This window comes from Plecotus auritus, assembly GCF_963455305.1.
Source record: "Plecotus auritus genome assembly, chromosome: 8".
Lineage (NCBI taxonomy): Eukaryota > Metazoa > Chordata > Mammalia > Chiroptera > Vespertilionidae > Plecotus > Plecotus auritus.
Window position 1 is genome coordinate 111,167,169 of NC_137782.1, and position 19,704 is coordinate 111,186,872.

The window sequence follows — 19,704 nt, forward strand, 5'->3', positions numbered from 1 at the left end:
TCTTAATGTAGGAGTGGACTGCAAGAGTTGGCCTCCAGGTCTCCCCTCTGACCCAAGGATACCAGTTCTGTGAGAGACAGGCCCCTGGGCTCCATGTGAGGTTGTTTCAGCCCCTAGCAGACAAACGCAGGTAATTGCACTCAAGCGGCCACTGTCTCCAAGAAGCTACCTGCTGAGCCTTCCAACCCAGAGCCAGGGATCTGGAGCTTTTTTGTTTTATTGTTGACACATGTAAACCATTGTCGATGGACATTAAGAAATGTCCAAACCTGTAGATAATTTTTAATGAATTTGATTGAAAAAATGCTCCTGAAAAATGGCAGTTTTGCAGCTTATTTTATATACTAGAGGCCTGGTGCACGAAATTTGTGCACGGGGATGGGGTGTGTGTCCCTCAGCCCAGCCCAGCCTGCACCTCTCAAGAAATGTCCGACAGCCCATTTAGTCCCGATCTCAGTGGGATCGGACCTAAACAGGCAGTTGATTATCCCTCTCATGATCCAGAACTGCTGGCTCCCAATAGCTCGCCTGCCTGCCTGCCTGATGGCCCCTAACCACTTCTGCCTGCCAGCCTAATCACTCCCTAACCACTCTCTTACCAGCCTGATCCACACCTAACTGCTCCCCTGCCGGCCCAATAGCCCCAAACTGCTCTCCCATGCCGGCCTGGTTACCCCTAACTGCCCTCCCCTGCAGGCCTGGTCTCCCCTAACTGCCCTCCCCTGAAGGCCTGGTCCCCCCCCAACTGCTCTCCCCTGCAGGCCTGGGTCCCTCCCATCTGCCTTTCCCTGCAGGCCTGGTCGCCCCCAACTTCCCTCCTCTGCCAGCTTGGTCACCCCCAACTGCCCTCCCTTGCTGGCCATCTTGTGGTGGCCATCTTGTGTCCACATGGGGGCAGCCATCTTGTGTGTTGGAATGATGGTCAATCTGCATATTACTCTTTTATTAGATAGGATTAGAGTCAAAGGAGGAAATGTAAAGGGGTTACATGAAACCCATTGGTAGATTAGGGAGGCAGAAGAGAGCAGAGTGGGGGTGGGGATCTCTGACATTGGATAAAGTAAAACAGACACATACTTTTTTTTTTAATATTTTTATTGATTTCAGAGAGAAAGGGAGAGGGAGAGAGAAGTAGAAACATCAATGATGAGAGAGAATCATTATCGGCTGCCTCCTGCACTTCCCCTACTGGGGATCGAGCCCACATCCCAGGCATGTGCCCTGATCAGGAATCAAACCATGACCTCCTGGTTACTAGGTCGATGCTCAACCACTGACAGGTACTTCTTTTGCATTGTGGGTACAGGATGGTTAACATTTACCGCACGGAGATGGTATGCGGGGGTTAAGATAACAATGAGAGTTCACTCTGGGTTGTGAGGGCTCTGAAAAAAGATTACTCTGACATTTCAAAGGCATGTTATCTTATCGATGCAAAAAGATGCTAGGCAGGCTCACTTAGGTAAAGACTGACCTTGTCACGCAAGCTGCGGGCCTCGGATGTGACCCGCTCTCAGTCAGGAATTTTGATGATCAAACCATCTACATGATTACTTCAGGTCCCATGAGTTTGTAAGGCCGCTACATGGGCCTCCCCTGAGCCAGCAGGTTTAGCACGTGGCCCCTTTCTTGCCCGCAGCGTGTTTGGGCAGCTTTTGTCTGGTTGTATCCTGGCCGATCTTAGGGTCTCGGCCTCCCTTTTACTGAGGTGGTTGATACTGGCCTTGCTGAGCCTCCGCGTCTGCTGTGCCCCGTCTCCCGCACTTCCCTGCAGGGTCTCCATGGTGCGGGGAGTTCTCCCCAGCTTGGTCACATTTGGGAGCTTTGAGGAAGTAGACTGTCTCTCGCTGTGAAAGAAAAGGAAGGTCCACAAAGAGGAAGTCCGGGGGACTGCGCCAAGGCGCCAGGAGCCCGTCCTGTCTCGTCAGCCTCTGGCCTCATCCTCCTCACAGCCGGATGATGTCCTTGTGGGACAGACAGCGTGAGGTTCTGCACATGTGATGGGCCCTGTCCCTGGTGGACTAGCTGCAAGAGGCCACACACCAGATGGAGCCTGGCCGGCCACAGGTGGCTCCTGCCAGCTTCCTCTCCATGCATACGGCCTGTGGTCAGCCCGGTGATGGGCGTGCCTAGATGGGAGAAGTGCTGGTGTAGAATTGATTGTTGGAGGTGGGTGTGCTCCCAGCTGGACCACCCTTTGGGCCTCGAGTCCTCTGAGTGCTCTTACGCCTGGGATCCCCGCATGTCCACTGCAGAGGACGCTGGCCTGGATGTGCCTGTCTGTGTGCCTGCGTCTGTGTGTATGCACCTCTCCTGGATATCTCTGGTGCACACATCTTTCTGGTGCGCCCTGCGGTAGTGGAGCTGATGAACAAGTTTTACTGCTTTTGCTTCTGCTGCTGTGATGGCAGCAGTCCTGTCCCTGTGTCTGGCCTGCTGCCAAGAGCACCTGAAGTGACTTGGGCGGCTCTAGGAAGGTCAGGGAGGGGCAGGCCCCTGGCGGCTGTGTGCCTGCCCGCACCCTCCTGCGACTGCCAGCAGCATGGGACAGCGCTCCCTGGGGCTGTGGAGCACAGGCCTGGTGCCTGTCACCCAGGAGGACGGGTGGACTGGAACCTCTCCCTCTTCCTGTACCCTCCGCCTTCTTGCAGGTGACTCCCTTTCTTCCTGCGCCTAGGGAGAGCCACGGTTAGGAGGGATGGGGAACTGACTGGGCACGAGGAACAGGAAGTAGATGTTCTGGAGTCGGGAGTCCCTTCCCTGGCTGGCGTTGGTGGGTCTTCTTACTTCCTCCACAGTGAGGAGCCTCAGACATCTTTGGAAGTCAACGTCAGAGCTGGCCTTTGGAAAGCTCACCCTAAGGGGCATCCGCGCACTTCACACGCATACAGTGGCCGCCGAGCCTCCTCAGAGTGGCCTCCTCAGCATTGGAAGCCACACAGCCCAGGCCCAGGCCCGCTCTGCAGGGCTTGAAGGGGCAGAGCTTAACGGGCAGCAGGTGGGTTTCTCCATGCAGCTGGCATTCAAGCCTGCTCTCTGCCCGCCCCACCCCAGGCCCAGGGGCCCCCGGCACAGTCCTTACCCCATGCTTGTGACTTCTCTCTTCTGACCTAGCACCTTCCCAGCCTCTTTATCCTGCAAGTCCTCCTGGGCCACTCTGTGATCATCTTCCTCCCGTTCTTGCTCAGAAAAAAGCGGCCCTCAGTGCCCGTCCGTCAACTCAAGCCCTGCCATCCCTGCTCCTCAGCTGGCCCTTCGTCCATGCGCTTCCGTCCTGGGTCACATCACATCCTTGATGCCAGGCACTGCTGTCCTTCCCAGAACCCCCTGCTCAGGCCTGAGGCTTTGCTCCTGCTCGTGCTCCTCCTGGCAGGGCGGCCTGTCCCCTGTTCTGGATTCCGTGGCCTCACAGGCTGTTCAACTCACCCTGTGGCTTCACTCACCTAAACGGCATCACCGTTGAGTCTGTCTCAACTGCATCCCCAGTGGATCCCTCTTCAGAGAGAACAAGCCCCTTCTGCTGAGCACAGCAAGGGCCCAAGGGCTTGCTGGAGGCTGGATAGCAGGAGGCTGAGGGACCCTTCCCACCCCCTGCGCCCAGTCCACCCGCCCGAGCCTGAACCAGTAGGTGGAGGAGCAGTGCCTCTTTAAAAAATAAATATGTCTCGCCCTGGCTGGTGTGGCTCAGTGGATAGAAGGGTCCTGGACTGAAGGGTCCTGGATGGGATGCCAGCCGAGGGCACATGCCCAGGTTGCGGGCTCGCTCCCCATTAGGGAGCGTGCAGGAGGCAGCCAATCAGCGATTCTCTCCCATCATTGATGTTTCTATCTCTCTCTCCCTCTCTGTTCCTCTCTGAAATCAATATAGTAAAAACAAACAAACAAACAAATATGGCTACTGATTTTAGAGAGAGAAGAACGGAGAGGGAGAGAGAGAGAAACATTGATGTGAGAGAAGCATGGATTGGTTGCCTCCCGCACACACTCCAACCAGGGATCAAACTGAAAACCCAGGCATGTTCCCTGATCAGGAGTCGAACCCACCACCTTTTGGTGCACGGGTCGATGCTCCAACCAACTGGGCCACACCGGCCAGGACAAGAGCAGTGCCTTTTAAGTGCTACGTCTAAGCAGCTTGGGCTCAGCAACACAACACAGCTGAGGGTCCAGGCAGGGTGTGAGGCCCCACCCGCTGTTCTGTCTGCAGGAGCAGTTGCCAGGCAGACCATGCCTTCTCACCAGCTCTCTGCTCACTGCCTTTCCAGTCCCTTCTCCCTGTCTTTGCCAGGACTTTGTAGTGGCAGAAACTCAAACACACCCTGGCAGGTTTGGAGAGCCCCTCCAGCTGGGACAGGGCTGAGCAGTGTGGTGAGGTCTGGACGCTGCTCCCTGAAGCTCGAGGCTCTGCCTCCCAGCAGGCTCTCCCCGCTGGGGCTGGACCCTCCACACTCTCACCCTGCCCTCATCAGCCCCAGCCAGGGAGAAAGAAAAGGCTTCTGTCCCGGGCTCCTAACCAGAGGCCCAGAGTTTAGTTTCGGTGGCTCGGCGAAGGTCATGTGCTCATTTCTAAACCAATCACAGAGCCAGGTGCACAGGGATAGGCCAGCCTGGGCCGCGTCTCCCCTTGAGTCAGGGCTAAAGTCACTCTCTTGGAGCAACTTGGCCTAGATATAGGGAACAGGAGGCTGGGACACTGACAAAGGAAGGGACAGAATCTGGGCACCTGGAAACCTTAGACGTCCATGGCATCCTCCCGGGCTTCAGCCATGGGCAGTGGTCCTACGTGTTATCCTTGGGAGGGAGGAGGAGGGCTGTGCCTGCCAGGAGCCAGAGCAGCGAGTGGGAAAGTGAAGGGAGGAGCCATTGCTCTGGAGGAGGTGCTGCCCTGGGAGGCCTCTCCAAGCCCCCGAGGATGCTCATGCCATGCCCGCTGCTCTCGGGCTCCTCAGCATGGCGCCCACGTACTGATGCGTGGACTCTCGAATGGTGCGGGGAGAACCTAGTCCCTCTTGGGCAGACCGCAGAGCTGGGTTTCCTGTCCACATCCCTCTGGGGTCAGGGTCTCTAGTTCTGGCTGGAGAAGCAGGAAGAGCTAGCCAACCCCCGCCTGTCATCTCCCCAGCCCTCAGGGCCAGCAGGAAGCTGGAAAGGAAGGGTGGGCTGGTGGGAGGGCTCTAGCAAGGCTTTGCCTACAGCCCCCCCCGCCCCACCTCTCCTCCCGCGGGCAGATGAGCAGTGGGTCAGACGCTCAGATAACCTCCCTACGGCTGGTCCCTAGGAACAGAAGCCCTCAGCCTTCCTGCTTTGGTCCCAACTCCAGCTCTCCCCATCCTCCCCCCCCCCCCCCCGCCCCCGCACCACACCGTGCCCTGGCCTCCAGTTCTGCCCTGGCCTCAGTACCAAGAGCCAAGGCCAGGGCCGCCCAGGGCCTAGTCCTGAGGCAAGATAGAGCTAAGAAAATCCTGTCTCTCCTAAGTGAGTTCTGTCCTCAGGTCTGAGGCGTGGACTGACACAAGCCCGGCTCCAGCAGCCTCCAGGCTCCAGGGCCTCCGCGAGCCGTCCAGCCTCTGCCCAGCGGGGCTCGGAGCACTCTCTAGGGCGCCATCCCAGCAGCTGAGCCTGTCTCCCATCACCTCAAGTGCCTCATCTCTGGGCTCAAACCCACCCCCACCTCCGAAAGGGCACTTTCATTAAGAGTTGAGGGTCCAGCCTCACAGGCCACGGTGAGTGTGGCAGGCCCTGCCTATGACATCTCTGGCCTCTCTGCCCTGTGCCTGCAGGGACCCTGGCCTGGGAAGAGGTGTGTCACCATCTCTTCTCATTTCCTAGTGATTACTCCAATGTCCTCGTCATTTCCTTCTCTCTAGGACTTATGGCCGATGACTTGTCCTGGTCGGAGTCGTTTCCAAACTCAGCTTTCCTTTGGGCACAGCCCTCTTGCTTGCTGCTTTCATGACGGTCCAAGCCAAGGTCAGGGGCGTGACCTTGGAGCAGGAGCATGTCTGTGGTTGGCTGTGGGGGTAGGGAAGAGGTAGCCTCCTAGAGATGATAGCAGAGGCCACATTCCATGACAGGTCCAGACGAGGCCCCCCTGAAAAACTGCATCCCCTCTCATCTTGTTTTTGTGGACACAACAGCCGGACGAGCTGCTAGGCTTTCTCGTGGGCTGAGGCCCTTGGCCTGGGGCCCACAAGTAGCCCTGCGTCAGGATTACTCATCACTAATTATTGTTGTCCAACCCGCCTGTGGCGAAGGACCTAGTCCATGCCCTGGGGGCCTCTCCCAGGAGCAGCCTCAGCCTCTCCCTACCCAGCCTCCAGCAGGCCCTTGGGCCCTTGCTGTGCCAGCAGTAGGGCCTTGTTCTCTCTGAAGGAGGACCACAGGGGTGCATGCGCACACACACACTCACACACACTCAGAGCTTGTCCAACTTAAGGCAGAAGCACAGATCTAACCTTCACTGGAGGTGGTCACGCAGTCAGGGGATCTCTCCAAGCTCAGTGTCCATGTCTGAGCCCCTCCCCCGCCTCCTTCTCAGGGCACTGATAAGTGGGGCTGTAGGTTTAAATTTCATTTTAAAGAACAGAAAGAAGGAAAATAAAAATAATTCTTCAGGACCCAGCTCTAGCCTTGGGCCTGAAATGTCCCACAGTAGTAGACCAGAGCAGTGTCAGTCTTGCCCAGGCCAGATTAGCTCTAGCATTGACCTTCAGCACCTGTGCATGAGTCTAAATGTCTCCCATGGAACAAACCCCGAGAGGACCACACATGACAGTGACGGGACCTGTGGCAGGGTCCTCTCCTGGAGTCAGTGCTATGGCTGGGCTGGACCAGCAGGCCCTCTAGTCAAGCTGAGAGCAGCCCAGCCAGATGTGGCTGAATGCAGGTCCCCCAGTGCAGCCACCACCCAGAGCCAGTGAACCGGAGCGGCAAAGCCAGAGGAGGCTACTCTGGGGTCCCGGGATCCCAGGCAGGAACCCTGACACCAGTAGGCATTCAGGGCTGACTTTTTGAACAGGAGCCTGGACCCCTGGGCCCCAGAGGGCACGTCCTGTGGGTCCATCTTGATCCTCTCCAGCAGGTGTTCCTGGGTCAGCCTAAGTCCCACCCCCACCCTCGCCCCCACCCAGCTGCCTGGGGCCTGGTGGGAGCGGCTCCCATAGGATCCTCCTGCCAGGGGCAAGGTCTGCCATCCTCTCCCGGCCTGGCTGCCTTGAGAAGGGCTGGGGTGAAGACTTGCCTGGTTAGTTAAGTCTGGATTCCTGGTCATGACCTGAGGTGGGGAAAACCATAATGTTCTGGGCAGAGCCAGTGGCTTCCTGGGAGATCCTCCCCCTCCGCCTTTCTGCCCCGTTGTAGCACAAATGCTCCAGGCCACAGCCCGCTTCCTTGGCACTGCTGGAGGGGAATTTTGTAAAGGACGGAGTTCCTGGGAAACGGCCACCCTTCCCCCCTCCTCGTGTGACGCAAGGCTGCAGAGGGAGTCTTGGCCCTGGTTCCTGGGGTCAGAACTCCCCCTTGGTGGGTGACAAGCCCAGCAGACTGTCTTCTATCTCTTGTCCTTGTCATCCTTCCCCAGGGGCCGGGTGGGCCCTTTAAGGGTCCAGAGCCAGGAAGGAGACATCCTGCATGGCACTTCTCAGAAAAGCCCGCCTGGCTCTGGGAAAAGACCCAGGAAGCGAAAGCTGCAGGCCTGGCCAGCAGCAGCGGCGTCGGCAGGGGACGGCCCCATCTTGTTCACATGGGGTTCAGGCACGTCCCGTTCCGCACCCTCAGACTCTGCCTCTCCAAGTTGTTGACTGATGTTTCCTGGGCCCGTTTCCCATGGGGGCTTCCCAGCCTCCAACTCACACCCAGTGTGTGTGTGGGTGGGGGGAGGCGGGGGTTGGGCAGCCTGAACGGTGAGGGCCCATTTTTCAGACAAGTTCCTGAAGACTGGACAAGTACAGCCCCCACCACCGCCTCCTGTCACACTTTAACCCGCCCCGCCCCACCCCCATGCCTTTAGGGACTTGGACAGGGCCTCCGGCCACCGTGCACTCCCAGCTGTGCAGGAAATGGGAGCGGCAGGGGCTTTGGTGGCAACCAGCAGCGTGTGCCTCTGCCCAGCCTCCCCTTCCCTGCGACTTGAAGGAAATCAGAGCCCCAAGTCTGGTGCCAGCCAGAACAGGAATGGGCTTGCTAAGTTCAGGAACTGGTCACGGCGACTGGAGCAGGAACTGCAGTGCTCACACCTGGCTGTCTGCTTGGTGTCCTCCTGGGCACGGCTGGCTCTCACCATGGCTGGCTGGCACTCGGGTCGCCTCTGGTCCCCCAGCCACAGTGGGACTGTCAGAGGATGGAGACTCCGGTCCAGCCTCCTCTGACCCAGTGTCCACTAACATCTCCTTTTCTGGGAGGCATGCACCATTGCCTCTCTTACCTCTCAATGCTGAGACTGCAGGTCTCGGGCCTGAGGCGTGACAGATGAATGTGGTCTGGGCGTGTCCTATGTACATAATGAAGCCTTTTTTTCAAAAGCACTGCCACACAGACTAGCCATCAAGATTCTGACCACAGGGGGAACTGTTTTGGGGATCCCAGTGTTTGAGTCCTGCCTGGGTGCACTGGCCAAAGAAATGCAGCAGCTGGAAGTGGGGGTGGGCAAACTTTCCTCTACCTTCAAGGTGCACAACTTCTGGCTGGTCTAATAATCAAATAGACTTGAGACAGATTAGCAAGAGAAACTAACCAAATTTAACACATATGTATGGGAACCCCACTTGCAGGAGAGGTTCAGAGACAGAAGGGTACTGAGGTATATAATCTACTGTGGAAGTTTCACAGGCTCATTGCAGGATGATAACAGCAGATGTGCCCTGGCTGGTGTGGTCAGTGGCTAGAGCAGGGGTGGGCAAACTTTTTGACTCGAGGGCCACAATGGGTTCTTAAACTGGACCAGAGGGCTAGAACAAAAGCATGGATGGAGTGTTTGTGTGAACTAATATAAATTCAAAGTAAAGGAGCGGAGGGGAGAGAAAGAGAACCGGATAGAACAGCCAGATCCGGCCCGTGGGCCGTAGTTTGCCCACGGCTGGGCTAGAGCGTTGGCCCAAGTACTGAAGGGTCACAAGTTTGATGCCTGGTCAAGGGCACGTACCTGGGTTGCAGGTTGGATCCCTGTCCCCAATTGGGGCACCTGGGAGGTATGTTCTCCCTCTTTCTCTCTCTCTCTCTCTCTCTCTCTCTCTCTCTCTCTCTCTCTCTCTCTCTCTCTCCTTCCCCCCCCCCCCCCAACCTCTTCTACTCTCTGTAAAAATCACAGAAAAAATATTCTCGGGTGAGGATTAACAAAAAACAAAAACAAAAAAGGAAGAGCAGATGTTTAGTAAATAAAAGTTTGCCCTGCCATATAGGTGGGTTGAAAGGATTATTGCTGAAGTGGGCAAGGCCTCTAGCTCAAATTCTTTTAGGCAGTTACAGGTGGAAAGCAGAAATTGCTCCTCAGCCTGCGGCTAAAGTTGCCTTTAGTTCCAAATAGTCTGCATACCACAAGAGCAGATCTTGGGGTAACTCATTCTGGACCCCCACAAAAGGAAAAATAGTTTTATAGTGAACTGCTCAATCGGGAAACAGGGAGCTCTAACACCCCAGTGGTGTGTAGGTTGCAGATTATGTTCAGCAACATCCAGGACCCTGGTTTAGGGATGTGGGTAGTGCTGGGAGCTGATCGCTGGTGGATCAGGTGAGTCATTTTTTGGGGTCTGAGGACAGCTGAGGTCTGCTACAGCATCCCACTATCTGATCTCATGGAAAGTAGCCAAGGGGGTCTTTCTATTTTAGGGTTTAGGAGCTAAAACATAATTTAGGTGAAGATGTTATCTTTAGCTTGCAGAGGTCTGAGCCCAAGCTCTGTCTTCTGCTGCCTGGGGGCCTGCCTATTATTGGAGAAAAGGCTAGGTCTCTGAGGGATATATATATATATATATATATATATATATATATATATATGTATATATATACACACATACATATATATATATATATATATATACATATATATATATATATATAGAGAGAGAGAGAGAGAGAAATTATTTCTAGTGCTAGGATTTAAAATTAAATTTAATCAAAGTTGTAAGGACCCTCGGTTCAGCACCTTATCCCCTTAAGTGGGGTCAAGGTCTTCCTTAAAGGGCCCTGGTCACTGAACCCTGACTCCAGGCATCACCCTCGAATGCAAGGAGAAACGCACCAACCCCTCTTCCAGGTAGGAGCAGTTTTCCCCGCTTCGGAAAATCGGCTTATAAAATAGAATGTGGTTAGTGGGGCTTTTCTTCAGAGCTACCATTTCCTCTTGCTATCACACTTGGAACCCCCAAAACTCATTCAGAATCGTTTTCTTGGGGATTTTCCTCCTGCTCAATCATGGGAAAGAGCAAAAGAAGGAAATTGTGAATTTTACATACAAGTAGTCTTTTTTTCCTCAATAAATCCCTCCTCACAGATTTCCCCCAGGGCATTCCTCAGATCCTGGGCCCACGCCCACCACACTGTCTCCTAGGAAGATGAGTTCTGCAGGGTGCCTGGGCCCCGGGGACCCATTCAGGCTGGCGGCAGATCCCTTCTAGCCCCAGGCTTGCTGTGCACAGCACAGACCTCCAATGAGCTTTCAGGCAGAGGGAAGAGCCACTGCCCCAGCTGAGGGCTAAGAGACAACTAAGTGAAAGGACTGAGAACTAAGCTTTCTCTCCCTCTCTGCCCCGCCTCCCTGGCTCTCACACCCAGCCTGCAGCCAGGGCCCCTCCTCAGCCCCTCAGACCATTGCCCCTGAATGTTGTCTTTGGCGTCTCACCCTCACCCTCAGCGTGCTCAAGGCTCTCTCACAGAGGGGCCTATTTTTTTTTTTTTTTTTTTTTTATTGATTTCAGAGAGGAAGGGAGGAGAGAGAGATTGAAACATCCTTGATGAGAATCATTGATTGGCTGCCTCCTGCACGCAACCCAGGCATGTGCCCTGACGGGGACCTCTTGGTTCATAGGTCGATGCTCAACCACTGAGCCACTGAAGTGGGCTCTGTTCCTTTTCAAGGTCATACTCATCCCAAACCCAACCAGGCTTAGTCAATTCTAATTGGCACTGTCTTATTTAAAATTAATTTTTAAAAACTTTCATTGTACTTTGATCATATGAGTAAAGTATACACATTGTAGAGAAATAATCTTAAAAAGAAAAAAAAATGAGGATGTCCTTTAAACCTTTCTCTCAGAGCCGCATTGCCACTGATGTTCCCACCTCAGCGGGTTCTGTGCCCGCTTCTCCAGGTGTCCACCTGCCCCCCACGTCAGGGAGGAGCAAACTTTCCTCCACCCTCCAGGTTCCTCCACCCTCAAGGTTCATCTGGCTGGCCTAATAATCAGAGACATGAGCCAGATTAACAAGAGAAAATAACAAATTTAACACATACGTTCGTACGGGAATCCTGCAGGCACATGAGAGAGCCAGAGACCCACATGCGGGCGAGGTTCAGGGACAGAAGGGGGCTGAGGATGTAAGACTTTCTGAGCCAGGGAGAAGGTCGTGTCCTTGGGCCTTCCACGGGTCATTGCAGGATGGATGGTCAGAAGCACAGGCATTCAGCAAATAGATATTTGCCCTGTCGCTTTTGACCTTTCTATAGGTCAAATTCTGCAAGGTCCCTAATTCAAATTTTCCAGGTAGTTAAAAGGAGGGGCAGCAGTTTCTCTTGAGCCTGAGGCTAAAGTTGCCTTTAGCTCAAAACAGTAAGCATACCAGAGACAGGAGTGACTCAAACCAGCCTCCCTGCTCCCCAGGGCCACTGCCCAGACCCCTGCCACCAGCCCGGTCATCAGGGTGCCCCTCCCCTCCTTGCTTCACCCCTCCCCATGGTGCCTGCCTCTGTTTCCCTGAATCAGCCCCGGGCTCTGTCTGGTACTGTAATCAGCCCTGCCCGCTGGCCCCACATAGCCAACCTCACCACAGATGCTACTGTTCCTTGGAAGCCTGTTGTAGCTTAGTCACTTCCTCCTTGAAACTTTGGAGCTGCACACCACCCCCAGAAAATTTAGAAGCCCTTTCTCCTTTTGCTCGCTGGGGAGGCTGAAATTCAGGATCTGTCGGCCAAACGATTGCCTTCCTGCTGCGTCGTTCTCCCCTAATGTCTAAGGTTGTGGCTGTGTGCAGTGACCAGCACACAGACCTGAGCCCGCTTTATGTTCAGGGTGGGGGAGGGGTGGTGATGAGCCGCTTGTCCAGACTGCAGAGGTCAGAGGGGGCTCCAGATGCAGTGGCCCTCCCTCCAAAGGGCACGGCCAGTCTGGGGACAGGGAGCCCCTGGGGAGCAGGGCATTGCTAGCCAGTTAGCTCCCTGGTGAGCCGGCCTGCTGGGGGACTTGGGCACTGGCAGCTGCAGGACCCTGCAGTCTGAGCTGGCTCAGAGAGGCCAGGCGTGACCCCAGCAGCACTGCTTGCAGGCACACCCAGTACCCCTGGCTTCCCCCACTGCCTCTCTCTGTGTCTGCCAGCCTTCGGGTCAGGCCCCCTGGGGGTCTCGCTGCGGTGTTGAAGAACAGGCTGGGTCTGCGCAGGGCAGGTGCTGCTGGGGGAGGGGCAGGTAGTCTCCGTCAGGCCTTTGCACTGTGGCATTTGAATTCAAGAAGACTATTCCATAGTGCCAAGTCTGGTGCCCTCGACAGTGGTTCTAGCTTCTGCCCTAAGGAGGCTTCTGGTCTGTGCAAAGAGGCTGCCCCATTTCTGGGTACCACTTCGTGCTCTAGGGGAAGTGATGGCAGGGGAGCCTTGGGCTGGTTCTGAGCTCCAGCCCCATTCTGGAGCCGCCTCTCCCTCCAGCTCAGCCTCAGGGCCAGTTATCTGTAGGTACATGGCAGGTCAGGGTCATTTCCTGCCACCCTCCCCGTCTCAGATATAGGAGTCCAAGGTGGAGGGTGTCCGCAGACAGAACCTCAGAGTGCCAGGAGCAGACCGTCTCCACAGCAGGGCCTCGCCCATCTTTAGGGTGTTCCCGGTACCTCATTTTCTCTGCACAGCAGATGAATGAGCACCCACAGAGTCCGGGGCCCTGGGATCACACCACTCTGACCAAATGGCATCGGCCTTTGTCCAGTTTTCACCCCTCAGTGCCTAGGGCAAGAGCAAGGGTATGCGTTGGTGGGTAAGCCATGCAGATGCGCACCCACAGCCATCCCTCTGCCTCCGCCTCTTCACCTGCCTCCTCGTGTCTACAAGTCTGAATGTCTGGATGGGCTGCACATCTGTCTGTGCAAGTGGTGTTCCACCCGGGGGTGAGCCGGCACCCATGGGCCCCGCACCCCCACGAAGAGAGTGGCTCCCAATGACAGTGCCCACAGATGTAGTTGGCACCTCGAGGAGCAGCACAGAGGTCTGAGTGGACAGCCTCTCCCTAGCGGCGCTCTCCACTGGAGCCCTGGACAGGGCTGGGGCAGCGTGGGCTCTGGGTGGAAGGGTTTCTTCCCTTTCTGAAGGAAGGGAGAGCCCTGCGAGTGGGGCCCTGGGCTCCTGGACAACGCCTCCCAGGAAACTGGCTGGAAGCCCAGCCCTCGCCCTGCAGGGCCTGGAAGGAGGACTGGGGCGAGGGACTGAGGGCTGCCCGTCTCCTGTACTCTCTCCAGGTCTGCTACCTGAGTCACAGCCTCCTGACACTCGCTGGGGTGGTGGTCAGCTGCCAAGACCTTACTCCAGACCAGTGTGTGAGTCTCCCACGAGGCTGGGCTACAGTCAGCTGGGGTGGAGCCCACCCTGCTGTCAGGAACTGCAAAGAGGGGCTGAGAAAGAAGCAGCAGCAGCTGAGGGGGCCGGGGGAGGAGGGGGGGGCCTGGAGCAGGCCTCTGCCTTCTCCCAGAATCCCATGGGGCCTTCTCAAGAGTGACCAACATGTGCCCCCAGCACTTGCCCTGTCCCTCTCCTCTCTTTCCTGCCCGACTTCTCCAGCTGCCCCTCCACGGTGCCTCCGCAGGAAGAGCTGCGGCTGTTGTGTATGCAGTTGGACCGTCACATCAGCACCCATATCCGGGAGAACCCCCAGGCCATGCACCGGACCAAGCTCAAGGACCTGGCTACCCAGACCTACATCCGCTGGCAGGAGCTGCTGACCCACTGCCGGCCCCAGGTGGTGCCCCTCTCGCCTCCGGACCTGGGAGGGGAGGGAAGTGGTCAGGCAGCTGACCAGAGCCAGAGCACGGCCCCCCCACCGTGTCCACCCCCACTGCAGCTGCTGAGCTTCGGGCTGGAGAGGGCTGTGTAGGGGAGGGGAGGGCCTGGAGGCCTTCAGCATTCTTATCAAGAGTGAGCTACCAGTGTGGGTGTGTGGCATGGGGTACAGAGAAGCCTCCACTGAGCAAATGCAGAGGAACTTTGCCCAGAGAGGGGAGACCCGGGCACCAGCTGTCCCCCCTTTGCCTGCCCGCCCTGCAGGCTGAAGCTGGCCTGCTCTGCCAGGAGCACTCCCAGCTGCCCGGGCCCTCCCTCCAACCTCTGGAGCATCAACCTCCACGCCTCCCTTTCTCACACTGAGGCGATGCTACTCCCAGCTAATACTTATTCTACATGAGTCCACACAGCCCATGAGGCAGGTATTACTATGCCCCCATTTTACAGAGAACGTAACCACGGTCACTGAGAGGTTAACTAGCTTGCCCGTCTCACAGGCAGGCAGCATGTAAATGTCAGAACCGAGGCACCAGGCCAGCCTGGCACCCACGCCTGCGGCCCTGCCCTGGCATCCTCCCTCTGGCCTCCATCCCTCAAGGAGCAGCGCCGGCTGGCTTAGGGGCACTTCCTTTCGGGGCCCCCAGCCCTTGGTGGAGATGAGCAGCCTTTCCTCTGCCTTCTCTCTGCGTGTCCTTCCCCTATAACCTCTGACATGGGACTGACATGTCACCACAGGCTGTGGCTTAGGTCTCAGATTTCACAAGTCCCTGAGAAAGCTGGAGCATTAACCTCACCCTTGTCCCCAAGGAACTGGATCACACTAGTCTTTTGGTGGGAAACTGTGTTTGTCATGAAAAGAAGGAAAAGTGATGTGTGGCCTGGCCAAGCCGGGAGGCAGGCCCACCACTCACACTGCCCTGGGGCTGCAGGCAGCCAGCAGCGAGGGAGTGGAGGCGACCAGGCAGAGGTGTGGCCTGTGGCCTGCTGCCCTGAGCCCTGCCTGGGCTGAGCCCCAGGAGTCCTGTCACTCAGCAACTGGCATAGGGAGGCTGTCCTGGATGTTGAATGGACACTGGAGAGTCAGGGAGCATCAGGGCCCAGGGCAACCACACCCTTTCTCACCATGCCGCAGGCCCAGTACTTCAGCCCCCGGAAAGACATCTAAAGGAGCAGGGCAGGGTGGCCCAGGGCTGCGCTCTGCCAGGGGGTGAACAGGATCCGTGGAACTGGAGGAAGCAAAGAATGGGGGCCAGAGGAGGACCATCTGATGAAGCAAGAGCCTGCCTCCACTACTGCCCTGACTCCCAGTGGCAAGGGACCCTGCCCCTCGCTGCCTGCCCCCACCCTCCTCCCGCTCTCCTTCCCTGCCCAGCATGTCCTCCTCGTCCTCCCACTCTCCTTCCTCTCTCACGAATGTGAGGTTGTTTGTGCACACTAAAGCCCAATTTCACATCAGTGGTTCGGATGGTTTCCTGCAGCCCCTGTCCTGAGGTCTCGTGCCAGCATCCAGTTTGCTGAATACTCACCTCGGACAGCCATGTGACTGGGCTCAGGCCTTGCTGCCAGAGGTGAGTTTTGTGGGTGCTGATCCCTAACAGGATGCTGAATGTCTTAGACCTTCTCCCCTTGAGAAATGAGTGGGTCTTCCGTACCCCCAGCATCCCAGGGGGCCTTCCCAGGAGACCCGGGTATCCATTTCCTCCCTCCGTCCATTCCTCCAATCCTGAGCATCCATTTCTAGTCTCCAGCCCCTCCTGACTCTTTCGGGGTTGGGATGGGGATTTGCAGGGGCCACAGAAGTAGAAGGGGAGTAACAAAGGACGACCCCTGCCAACTCACTCCTCAGTTCAGCCCTAGTGTCTGCCAGTGGAGCATCACCATGGCGGATGCCTAGACTTTGTCCCTCTCCTTTGTCCTTCCAAGCCACAGAGGTCAGGGGAAGGTGGGCTAACTAGGAGAGAGGCTCCCCCAAAATAAAAGACCTTCAGGGCAAGTAGCTCAATTGGCAAACCCGCAGCACCCCATCACTTCCTGGGCCTCCCTCACTGGGAGCCAGAATGCTGGGAGCTAGGGGCATCTATAATTCAGAGGCTGGGTACCATGCAGGACGCCTCCCTGCCTCGACGCCTTTGCCAAGTGAGAGGTGGAAGAAATCCTCTGCCAGGGGATGTGGCTGCCCAGGTGACTGGACCAAGAGTTCTGGTTTCTGTTCCTGGCTGCATCGCAGGTCCCCTTGGCCAGGGCACTACTGAGGCCCCAGGTAGGCCTGCGGTACTCCAAAAAAAGGGCAGGCCTCCTGCACCCTCCCTCAGGGCTGCCCTGTACATCCTGGCAGTTAATCTGCAGCCATTCAGTTCCCTCTGGAAACCTGGAAATCACCTTTGTAATTTCCCTTCTTTGTTTCACTGCCAAGGGCAGAGAGGGAGTAGGGAGACCTGGGGAGTTTCCAGATCTCTCTGTGGCTCTTAGAAAGGGATGGCGCTGTCCCTTCGCTCCCGGCTCTGGTTCTCGCACTGCCCCAAACACTCATCCCCCGGAGAGAAATAGACACCAAGGAAAGGAGGTGTTGGTGGCGACTCAGTCCCTCCGGAGGCCTAGCTGTAACCTGAGCAGAGGTGTGCAGTTTGAGGTCACCCAAGGGCATACACCATCCCCTGGGACATGTAATGGGCCCTCTCTGGAACTGGCCTGGAGCAGACCAGATCTAAAACTAGTCTGGGGCCAGTTGGAGACTCAGCCTGCTCTAGGCCAAGAATTCACAGGTGCTGGTCCTGGCACCCTTTCCAGACGGAGCCCTGGGGAAAGGGAGGGGTATCCTGAAGCCCCTGACCAGCAGCATCCGGGGCTGTGATGACGGATGTTTTCCTGCTTCCTTTGGGTGATGGTGGCAGGGAGGGGCTGGGAAGGGAAAGGCTTCCCAGGTGGGTGGCTTTGATAACTCTCCTTCAGGAGGAAGTCCTTTTCCTATGTCCCCACTGACCTCAGTCCCCAGGCCCTCAGGAAGATCCCTGAAGGGTGGCTGACCCAGGCTTTCTCATTTCCCCTTGGGGTCACAGCAGCTCCAGGCTCCCTGGGAAGTAGCCAGGCATGTTAACCAGAGAACCCCGGTGGGAAGTATGGCTCCTCCTGTCAGCTGCCTCAGAACAGTGGGGGGCCAGGGGGGCCTCAAATGAGAGCCACTCTGGTGCAGGACTGATGTGTGTGGGGGAGAGTGGAGCCTTGCTTTTCAGGTGTGACTCCTGGGCCCACCTGTGGGGCCAGCCTCAGCTGCCAGTGCATCTGGGCAAACCTCAGAAGGCATTTAGTGTCCGCCTTTCCTTGACTTGGCCTTGGCAGTTGAGTTAGTGGGGCAAATAGGAGTGTCAGGGCCTGAGGCTGAGGTGGGCACTTCCACTGAATATGCCAGACAGGCCCCAGGGAGGTCAATAGATACACATTGTTTTTTTCGTAAAATTTTTATCTTAAGACCCAGGAATCCTCATTTTAGACCAGTTGTGCTTATATTAAAAAGTATGACTCATGCCCACTGGTATAGCTCAGCAGCAGAGCATCGACCCAGGAACCAAGAGGTCACCAGTTTGATTCCTGGTCAGGGCACATGCCCGGGTTGTGGGCTTGATCTCTTGTGAGGGGCATCCAGGAGGCAGCGGATCCATGAGGTTTCTAATCGGTCTTTCTATCTTTCTATTTCTCTCCCTCCCTCTCTCTCTCTAAAAAAAAAAAAATCAATGAAAACATTTTTTTTTTTAAAGTATGAATCATGAGCAAATGGTCATGCAGGAAACTTTATTCCCTGCTCACCCACCCCCGGAAAAGGCCAGTACTGGGAATGAACAGAACGCAGAGGAAATGGGCATAGGTGGGGAAGGGGTGTGGGGGCTGCAGCCCTAACTTTGGGGAGGAGCCTTTGGAAGGGAGGGGCTCCCTGGAGTCTGTTATTGGAACACAGAAGCCTGCCTTGGGGTATGCGCGGAAGACTTGTCCCTGCCAGTGAAACCAAACCACCTTTTGAAACTTTCCACTGGGGCTATCTTGCAGGAGGAGCTCAAGTCTCTGTCTGGTAACCCTCACACCTAGTTGGTGGCAGTGGGGGAAGGGCTGGAAGGGGAGGCAGAATAGCAGGAAACGGAGCATTTGGGGGCTAAAAGTTGTCCGGATCCAATGTGACTTAGTGGAAAGATGGATTTGGAGTCCTATGGCCCAAGGTAACAACATTCTGACCTTGTTGATATCTATGTGACTTCCAGCAGGTCTCTCTGAGACTCATTGTATCTACAAAGTGGGACAAACAATGCCCACTTTTACAAAGTGGTCCTGAGGGTGGAACAAAAGAAAATGTAGTGGAGGCAGGTTGCAAAGTCTACAGCACAGAACAGAGGTGAGGGGAGCTGCATACAGGTCACCTCTTAAATGGATACCAAATGTGACTCTACTGAGGTCACACACTTCCTCTCCCTCCCTGCCTGCGGAGGCAGAGAGCCTGCTGCCCACCCCATTCTAATAGCTGGTTTGCTCCCTATCTCCAAAGCTACACAGCTTTTCTCTGGTGGAAAGGAGCTGGGAAATGTGGCAACGGCCAGAGTGGGAGAAGGGGCCTTTATGTGCACCAGCAAAGACCCAGTTGTTACTGAGTCCAAACTGGGCTGCCTCCCCAGTTATCTCTTCTACTCTTCTGGTCTCTGCTCTTCAGACGCCAAGTTTTAACCCTGAACAAAAGTTTCTGTCTGGACTGATTTATAATCCAGATCTGCTGATGGGGCCCGAAAGCATTCCTCCCCTGTAGGGCTGCAGCAGGCGTAAAGCAACTACTGTAGCCTCTGGGCCTCTCTTTGCCTCTGCCCTCTGCTCCTGGCCAGGAGGTGGCATCTCGCTGGGTGCTGGCCTCTGTCCACCTTCCCAGTTCGGAGGACCAGCTGGCAACATCACCCAGGAGCTACCAGTTACTTCTAGGAGCGGCCGTGGGCGGAGACTGGCGGTTTTGAAGGTGGCAGATCTGCAGCGTGGCTACCCTCAGCCCCTTACATCTGAACATCGAGGCTCCTGTCAATTGTTAGCCTACCGGAGGCACAGAAGGAATCCTTTCCTGGGGCAGCTCTGTGCCCTCGGCTAGAGGGAGCTGGGCAAGGGGCGCTGAGTGGGTCCCCGTGCCTGTGGAGTGAAAAGCCAGCGCAGAGTGTCTCCGCAGACAGGGGTCTTCCTGGCCAGGGAGGCCCGTGCAGTCAAGCTGCAGGGCGAGTGGTCGGCCCAGAGGAGGGGCCGGGCTCCCCTGCGCCCCTCTCGCACACTCGCCCCGAGGCCCCTCCCGAGCCCGGCCGCGTAGCCCGCGGTGGGCCTGGGAGACACTTCGGAGAGGCCGGTGAGTCCGCTTCCCCGGACAATGCCCAGCGCCCGTCCCGTCCCACCTCCGGAGCCACGGAGCGCCCGCGGCTCCCGCGCGCGGCCGGCAGGGCAGGGGCAGGACGCGGGGACGGACCTCGGGGCGCGGAGAGGGCCGGCGGGCCGCAGCCCCTCCCGGCC

At 56.6% G+C, this 19,704-nt stretch overlaps 1 protein-coding gene across 1 annotated transcript in view; it reads left to right on the top strand.

Annotated features, from left to right (window-relative positions):
- Positions 1–15,643, top strand: part of FAM178B (family with sequence similarity 178 member B) — a 66,919-nt gene extending 51,276 nt beyond the window's left edge. The window contains exons 9-11 of the mRNA XM_080683840.1: positions 13,650–13,727; positions 13,994–14,146; positions 15,320–15,643. Of these exons, the coding sequence (XP_080539966.1) occupies positions 13,650–13,727; positions 13,994–14,146; positions 15,320–15,352 (264 nt within the window). The 3' untranslated portion in view covers positions 15,353–15,643. The remainder of the gene's footprint in view (positions 1–13,649; positions 13,728–13,993; positions 14,147–15,319) is intronic.
- The last annotated feature ends 4,061 nt before the right edge of the window (positions 15,644–19,704 follow it).